The 8,962-nt window shown below is 32.8% G+C and overlaps 1 protein-coding gene across 4 annotated transcripts; it reads right to left on the minus strand.

Moving 5' to 3' along the window:
• Window positions 1-2,066: 2,066 nt before the first annotated feature.
• On the minus strand, window positions 2,067-7,762 carry LOC133307390 (homeobox protein knotted-1-like 3). 4 transcript variants are annotated; one of them, XM_061507896.1, is made up of 7 exons: window positions 7,140-7,762; window positions 6,789-7,055; window positions 4,877-4,997; window positions 3,728-3,921; window positions 3,502-3,633; window positions 3,081-3,217; window positions 2,067-2,715 (listed from the first exon to the last, which is right to left on the minus strand). In XM_061507896.1, the coding sequence occupies exons 1-7, from the start codon at window positions 7,494-7,496 to the stop codon at window positions 2,676-2,678; spliced, it is 1,248 nt and encodes a 415-aa protein (XP_061363880.1). In that variant the 5' UTR covers window positions 7,497-7,762; the 3' UTR covers window positions 2,067-2,675. The 4 variants fall into 4 exon arrangements, with proteins under 4 accessions (XP_061363880.1, XP_061363879.1, XP_061363877.1 ...); XM_061507895.1 differs by having other exon boundaries at window positions 2,067-2,704; window positions 6,789-7,762; XM_061507893.1 differs by having other exon boundaries at window positions 2,067-2,712; window positions 6,789-7,762.
• Between the last annotated feature and the right edge of the window lie 1,200 nt (window positions 7,763-8,962).

Raw genomic sequence — 8,962 nt, forward strand, 5'->3', positions numbered from 1 at the left:
CAACGGAGAAGTTCAAGAAGAATTCTGGCTTATTTCTGGTTGAGCCATTTACTCTATCCGAGGACTTACTGTAATGCGGAAGTAAGATTGGAGATGGTGGACAATGAATACCAGAGCTCTATGGAAGCTCTGATACCATAAAAGTAGAGAAAAGATAAGGAAGAAAAGAACTGAAATACATTCTTCATTGATTAATCTTCTGATACATGAAAATGACTATTTATACTCACTGTCTAATCAAAGAAAGCTAAAGAAAGATTACAACAGAAATAACAGAATTAACTATAAGCTTAACTAACTAACTGATATAACTAACAGTGAAAATGATTACTGGTAATAAAAGTTGCATTAATTACAACTTAGAAAATACATCTTTGGGGAGGGATGAAGAATTTTAAATGTGACTAAGTTTTGACTCAGAATTTGTCTCATAGTCGATTCAAAGAGTTAAAGCTTATGGAAATACTTAAGGGACCGACTCGCCTCAGAAAAGTAATTAGAGTATATATATATATATATATATATATAATCTCAAGCAAATTGAGATTAATATTAAACAGTCTTAGTCAATAAAATTGCACAATTATGCATTATATGTATGATATGTAATGCATATGTGGCATCTCAATTATTTTTTATAATATCTTCATTTCATTTATATTAAACAAACTCCAAATTGTCTTCAAGTTATCCTAATTCTATTTTTATTTTTATTAAGGTGCTCCTTTAAGACACATGTAAAAGAGTTGAAAATAAATTAAATAAAGAGTAAATTTTCAATATCTTGATAGAGTAAAAAGAAAAAAAAATTGTCTTCTTTAAAAAATTCATATAAATAATAAATAATTATTTTAACATGTATCTTAATATTACACGTTATTGGCAAACACATTAATTATAATAATGCAGAATCCATTCATATTGTGATTTACATACACAGCCAAAAGGAGACCAGGATGAAGGAGAACATAATCCACGTTATCATTGTGCCTGCCGACGTTATCATTTTGTTGAAAAGAATAATTAGCCATGTAGAATTCAAGCGTAAATAAATGTTGGCAAACCCAAATTCTAGATCCAATGATTGTGTTTGGCTTATTCGGCTTATTCCATATAATAACATATTTAAGGATAAAATATTAAGTTTATCTTTTCACGTTTAATTTTTCTTTTCTTTTCATAACCTTAAATCACGTTCTCAATTAATAGTGAGAAGAAAGAAAAAAGATAAAAGAGTAATCTAACATTATGATGAGAAATAGGTAAAACGAGCATAGAAAAAATAAATTCTCCCTAATATGTATATCAGAAAAATATTTCTAAAGTTATTGTAGATAAGTTATCTACATTTACTCTTAAAATGACATAATTTCAAAATTAAAAATTATAATTATAATTATAAAGACTATAATAACCTTAAAATAAATTAAAATTACGAAAAACATCATGATTTCTGTCCCAAAACGACATCATATTAAACTTATTGCAAATAACTTATCTACCGTGACTGCTGTAGAAAAAGTAAACCGATATATATTATATGGGTTTAGTATTTGTCAGTTTAAATGATATAAGTTATGTCATTTTAGGAGAGAAACAGACACAGAAAAATAGAAATCATGGGAGAGAGAAAATGTGTGATTTTTTTTTAATTTAAAATTTAAATAAATTTTTTTTCTGTCTCTGTCTCTCTCTTAAAAGGACTTTCTTAAAGAATAAATATTTGGTACTACTGTTGTACCAAAGATTCAGTGCATCCCACCAATGAAAATATTACATATAAGTTAAAATATTTTTTTCTATCAAATTTTTTCTCTCTCATCTGATATGTAAGGCTCTCATTCATGGGATACACTGAAACTAAGTACAGTAGTAGTACCAAAGATTTATTCTCTCTTAAAAGAACAAAGTGTTATGTCATTTAAAATGAGAAATATTTTTTCCATATTATATTAAATGTTTGTGCTTATTACCTACACTCTTCGAATTGCTTCATCTGACAAAAATCACAAAAAGACAGATATCTAAGATTCTGTTAAATAGAACATATCAGCTTTATTTCCATTCGGTCTCTACTCCAATCAAAAATTTCACACAGCAAATCCATATACAAGTCAAATCACAAGAATCCACCACACAAATATTTATCCTCCAACCGCCGACAGATTAAAAAGTTTATGACTTGCAACACCATGACAACGAAGAAATTTAAAATGGATCCAAAAACTTATACCATTTCTACAACAATTTGACCTCTACATATCAAATACCAACTTAAAGAAGAAAAACAAAATTAGTATGATTATAAGGAAAAACGCACAGCTCCTTACTGTACACCCACAACCCTTTACTATTATATATATTTCACAAGCATTAAAATGTGAACAAAAATCATAATCCTGTTGAGTTACCCAATTTGGTTTCGGTATATAATTCCTAATTGAACTTCCTAATTATGCAGCATCACGAGTACTAAAACCATGTGTAGGCCTTCAAAAAATGGTTCATCAAGATTACCATTCTCCTTATGAGTTTTGACCCTGGCTCATAAACTGTAACAAAATGTGGTTCCTTCTCATTGTCTTCCCATGATTACCTTTTCCCGCAACATGATTGAAGAACGAGAAAGAGCTGACAGAGTACATTCAGGGATTGGTTTTTGACTTCTGCTCCATTTACATGTAACGATCAACACTATTATCACCTGCATTACTTCTTTTCAAATTAAAAAGTTTGGTGCAAATCTCATGCAAATATGAATAAATAAAAGGGTAATTACACTGAACTCTCCTGAGGTTAGCACTCATTACACTGACACCCTTTTTGTTACTGAAATTATACACCCACATCTTTTACTTCATGCACTGCTATCACTACACCCAAATACCCTTTTTTTTTTTTTAAGGAATCAAGCATACCTCCCTTATTTTATGTATGGATTGTACACAAATTCCCCTTAAAAATAACAAAGCAATGGAGATGAGTGTAATTTCCTATATAAGGGTGACAGGATAATAAGCGTTAATCTTTAAGGAGGCATAATTTCCCCTAAATAAAAATACTAGTTTTGATAGGAATACCTTTTGCGCTTGCTCTTCAAGACAGTAGAAGTTGAAGGATTGCTGTGCCAATTCCTCTTTCTTTGATTGATAAACCAATTATTAATCTGCTTTAATTGCAAACCAGTTTCCTGCACCAACCTTACCTTATCTTCCTCCTGAAAAGCACTTAATTAAATTTAGCACAAATATTTGATGAGTGAGCTGTGGCATGTGAGACAGCAGATAATATTTATTTTTAAAAGGAGGCTGCTTGATAAATCTCGCGAAGTAGGTTCAATTTAAATTCGTTATATGAAAGCCTCACTCTGAGAAGTTCAGCAAAAACATTGTGGAATATATACTATTGTATGTAAAATCAAATTGCGGAGTTTATGTTTAAAAAGATTTTCCCAAAAATGATGCAATGTGCTGATACTGAATTCTTATTTATCAAACTTACTGTAGGGTAAGGCCACTTGGAATGTGATTGCCACCAAGCTTTAAGGACAGAGGTTGTGTCACCAGGAAGTTTCCCAGCTCGTCTCTTGCGTAAAATTTCCTCTCTTATGTCCACAATTTTCTCCTTATAACCCTGTATAATTTATAAATATAAAATAAAAAAGAAGTTAGTCATATGGGAAGAGATTAAAAAGAAGGGGAGATGAAAAGCCATCAACATCCCTAACCTGTTTCAATTCATGCTTTAATTCTTGTCTTACACGCTCCATGAGGGACCTCTCATTCTCTGTAGGAATAAGAGGGCCAAATCCCATGTTATCTGAGCCGTCAAAACTACCATCAAACAGATTAACATCACTATCTATTTGTTCATCTTCGTCATCAGACATTGTTGCCCCTGTACCTTCTCCGGGTGAAACTCCTGTTCATCATGCAGCATGTGAGAAAAATTATCAGTTTAGTACTCATCATTTTGAAAAAGATTTTACTTTGCCTGTTTAATTTGTGCACAAGATGTTGGCTAATTGAACCAAAAGGTTAAAGACTTTGTTCAGAGAACACAATAGTCAGGAATCGAAGAACATGGTAGACATATGGACAACAGGCCAAAGCATTATGATTTCTAAAATACTTTATTTAAACACTAGAAACTGTTATTCTTCAATCTGTTGCAAAGTTGCAATGCATGCCAGTTTAATAAATCTTCACTATATTCTTATATATATATTTCAATGTTAATAGAGTTACATAAGATTAAAAGTTTTTCCAAACCCATAGACCATATATGAGAAGAAAAAAAAAAAAAGTTAATTCATGTAGCCATGCACTTCCTCTTAGTATGTCAACCATCTTATTAACTGATACTTCACCTTGCCACGAAATCTGAACATGCGGTTACAACTCACTAGTACTGCAGGTACAATTCCTGGTTTTGAGAACTCAAGTCCTCTAAATTTGAATCATTTGACAGAAACAATCATGTCTCAACCTTAGACCTTATAGTGAACCATAAACGCACCATCACGACTTATTCCTTTCATTCCCCCTACTAGAAAAAACCATTTTTCTGGACATTACTCATAAATAACTAAAAATTGTCACTGTCTATGCTTTGGTGAGTAAATCACTTCTTGGTTCCTTGATAGCAGGAACTTTACACGGATAAAGAATTTCAACATTTAAAAGTATTTTAATCATAATATTACAAGAGACCAGCCAATTCTCAATTGCCAGCAACAGCATAATTAACGGAACACACAATAGACAAAAAGCTGATTAGAAAATAATTTGGAACAAGTTATTTTCATTCTATCATGCAGCAAGCCTTTTTTTATTCCAAGATGCAACGATTACTTATAAATGACACTTTTTTGCACCTGTTAGACTTTGTAAGGACTGCTCTATCTCCCAACAAGCCATTACTGCTTCCATAGCATGAACACGGACATGTTGTTGTAATTGTTCTTTGAAGGAACAGAGCAACAAAATATAATGCGACTGCAACATTAAGCAGGAAAATATCAAGATCGTAACTTTATCATATCTACTAAACTTCTCTAGCACCAGCCAGTTTTGTCCACCATGACAAAATAAAAACAAAAACATTATATTATAATAAAGATTGCATGGAATATGCTGATCCTAAATAGTTCATTGTTGCAAGAAATTTCTTCACAATATTACTTAAGATTAGCTTAATTACGTTCCAGTCGCCACAATTTCTTGAAGAAGTTTCAAAAGAGGAAGCTTAATGAACAAGGAAATAATAGAAACAAACTATTGCTATTGCTAAATTAGTCATGAAAGAAGAATATTACAATAATATAAGGATGCGCTTGGTAGAAGAAAATGTAGAAGATACTCAATAACTGAAAAGACAACCTCATAAGCCCAAAGCAGTTTATTAAATCATCCTAATTATATAGGTTAGAATTCAAATACCAAATTCAGCATAGCATCGAGCTCGAAAACCATCTCTAAAAGTCAAATTCGAACCATTTGCTTCCTATTTTTATCTTTCATTCAATTCACAACCACCAAACATTAAAATGAAACATCTCACACCCTCATTTCTCTTTAATTCCTCTGTTTGGCCGAGCAACCTCTGCATCATGTCTCTAATCTATTCCCACTTGAGCAATCACCAAAAAAGACATTGGAACCAAAGGCCATGAAACAAGGCAATTGCATTTAATGTTTCTCATGTTATACGAGATAAATTTATCTCTTACACACACAAAAAATGTGTGGATCCCATGTTTTCTCTTTCTATGAGAGAATACCCCACTAGGGGTGTTCGTGAGGGATTAGTTTTGAAGCAAAAATCATTTGATCCAAATTCTTTTGTTTGATCATTTAATCATCCATTTGATTTGGATTTTTTTTCTTCAAATTTGATCCAATTTTATTCGATTTGGATTAGATCGATTTTCGGTTAGATTAGATCAATTTTCAATTTTTCACAAAACATAAAATTTCAACTATACAAATCACTAGCATCAAAATGAAGTCATACAAAGTTACAAAACACTTGAAAATTCAAATCTTCAAATTAAAACAAGTCTTAAAACTCATGAAGAGTTAAAATAAAGTAATAGGCAATAAAAAACTAAAATAAGATAGTTTACTATCAAAGGAGTAAGTGAGTAAGGGTTACTGAATTAGGAAAAGAGCATTAGCGGAATTTTAAAAATAATAAATACATAATACATTAGATCGATTTGAATTGAAGCAGTTTTCACCAACAAAATCGAAAACAGATTCAATCCAATTAAAGTATGCGATTTTTTTTCAGTTTTTTAGTTCGGTTACCGTGTTCGGTTGATAAACACCGTAGACCACACACATTTTTATACATGTGTAGAAAATAAATTTATCTCGTATAATATGATAAACAATAATCCCATTCAAATTATGATTTGCACTATAAAGTGAAAGTCTTTAAATTTAAGGCCACAAAAGCAGTTAATTTTTTATTTTATTTTTTCTTCAGCCGCAACATTAAAAGGGTTTATCGTCACGAGATAAATTTATCACCTACAACATCCAAACGATGTGGTTTTGAGGGGTTGCAAGTGATAAAATTATCTCCCGAAAAAACATTTTGCCATAATAAAATGCACTCCAATTTCATAACTGACACGCCAGAAAGCCAAATAATAATTTATTTATTTTTTTGGTATACAGCCAAATAATAATTTAAAAAAGTGAATTAACCCAAAACAAGGAAAAACAAATTGTCAGATTGTTGTGCCAATTAAGAAATAAACAGATAAATTAACATCATACCATAAACTGGTCGAGTTCCTTGTCATCCCCAACCATGTTCTGAGCCCCATGTCCGAAAGCCGAGTACTTGGCCACCACATTCTGCGACTGCGCCAGCTGAGCGTCGATCCTCGGCAGCTGGTCCACCGGCGTGGCGATCCTCAAGCATGCCACGTGTGCCGACAACAGCTGTTCATAAAGCGGGTGCGCCAGAATCTCCGCCTTGCACCTACCAATCTGCCAGTTCGCCAGGCCTCCGCCGCCGCCGTCGACATCGCCGACCACTGCCTCGGTCTTGCTGCCGAGGTTGTCGCCGGCGGCAACCTTCAAATCTGCGGAATCGTGGGAAAAGGCGGCAGGCCTGCCGGCGACGATGGAGTCACCGGCGGCGGAAGCGACGTTATCGATGACTTCGCTGTGGTTTCGGTGGAGGATCGGGCGAGGGGCGAGCCATTGGCCGGAGGAATGGACGGCGGTGGATTCGGAAGCCGTGTGGAGGTTGAGGAAATTGGAAGCGTTGTTACCGTTGGGGGCGTTAACGTTGGTGTCGTTGTTTGCGTTATTGTTGTCGGTGTAGTGGGTGCGAAGGAGGGCGTTGTTGAGCCAATTAGGTGCGGTTTGGAGAGAGTGGTGTTCGTGTGGGCCGGAGCCACCGGCGTTAACGTTGGATTGCTCTGTCAAATGGTGGAATGGTAGGTCTTGAGAGAGGTTGTGGTTATGATACGCCATAAAATAAAACAAGAGAGAAAGAGAGAGCTATTGGTTCATGGTAGCAAAGGCGAGGTTAAAATATGGAGAAGCGAAGCCACAAAGAGACAAAGGGATTGAGAAAAAGAGAAAGTGCGTTTGTGTTTGTGTTTGTGTTTGTGTTGTAGGACTAGGAAATGAAGATAAATGGCGTGTAGTGCCTTTTTGGAGAGAGAAGAGAAGAGAAGAGAAGAAGGGAAGCGTAGAGTGTAGAGAGACTGGAGAGGGTAGAGAGGAAAAGAGAGGGAAGAAGGGACGTTGGCGTGCGTTACTCTAAACGGAAAAATATATCCAAACCAAGAATGTGTATTTATATAAATTGAATTGTTAAATATGTATTCACTCTAATTAATATATTTTTATTTGTTAATATTAATAATAAACTAAAAGTAAACTTAGTCTAAAGTATACTTATATAGCTATCCAATAATAAACATAGGGGAAAAAGTTTTCGATGTTATTTTAGATAATTTTATCTAATGTTCATCGAAATGACGTCGTTTTGGAGTTGAAAAATTAAAAAATTAGAGTGATAAAGACTATTATAACCCTGAAATAAATTAAAAATACAAAAATACCATGATTTTCGTCCCAAAACAACGTTGTTTTGATAAACATTAGATAAAGTTATTTAAAGTAACGTCACAACAAACAAACCCATAAACATATACTAATGGTTCAGAAAAATAGACTGCAGAGACCGATAAATGATTTCTTAAAAAAAAAAAAAAAAAAAAAAGTGACTTTCTGTGTAAAGCAAACTGCTTAAGTTTTTAGACAGATAATTTGCTTATTATAGTATAATAGCGAAGGTGACTATAGGGTTACGAATTTTATCTTCATAAATTTTATATTTTAGTGGAATTAATTTAGCATAAAATAGAATAAAAAATATGTCTGCGTAATATTTTTATTTCAAACTCAAAAACTTTTGCGTGATAACATATTAAAAAAATTAAAATAAAATTATTAAAGGCATACGCTTACAAACTTAAATATTGCTTGCTTTATCCTTCTCGGAATGTTATATTGGGTCAGCAACTGCTGCCTCCTACGGTTTTCTTTTCTTTTCTTTTTTCTAAAATTATTCATTAAAAGTTTAGCTTAATTTTAGGTTAAATTTTATATATATATATATATATATATATATATATATATATATATATATGAGGTAGGATATTCTTACAAGAATTAAAAGTCTTACACTCAATCTTGACCATTGATTCACTTGTATCCAATGTCTCACATTATTAAAAAATTAGAGCCTTATATATAAGTGAGATCAATGGACAAAGATTGAGAGTGTAACTTACACTGATGTAAAATAATCCTGACTATATATATATATATATGGGGAGGAATCCGTTTACAAACTTTTTTTACAAATTACATTAAGTATGACCCGTCATACACTCTTGATTGAAGTATGACCGGTTATACTTAGTGTA

Source organism: Gastrolobium bilobum, unplaced genomic scaffold (genome assembly GCF_033153095.1).
Source record: "Gastrolobium bilobum isolate Gb01-03AN ecotype WA unplaced genomic scaffold, APGP_CSIRO_Gbil_v1 utg5611, whole genome shotgun sequence".
In the NCBI taxonomy this organism is placed as follows: Eukaryota; Viridiplantae; Streptophyta; class Magnoliopsida; order Fabales; family Fabaceae; genus Gastrolobium; species Gastrolobium bilobum.

Excerpts from the sequence above, each read along its gene's own strand:
- LOC133307390 (XM_061507894.1), bottom strand. The coding sequence starts at position 7,496 with ATGGCGTATCATAACCACAACCTCTCTCAAGACCTACCATTCCACCAT. Across the intron at positions 4,998-6,788 it reads AGGAACTCGACCAGTTTATG|TCGCATTATATTTTGTTGCT; the intron begins GTATGATGTTAA and ends TTAATGTTGCAG. Across the intron at positions 3,634-3,727 it reads TAAAGCATGAATTGAAACAG|GGTTATAAGGAGAAAATTGT; the intron begins GTTAGGGATGTT and ends TAAATTATACAG.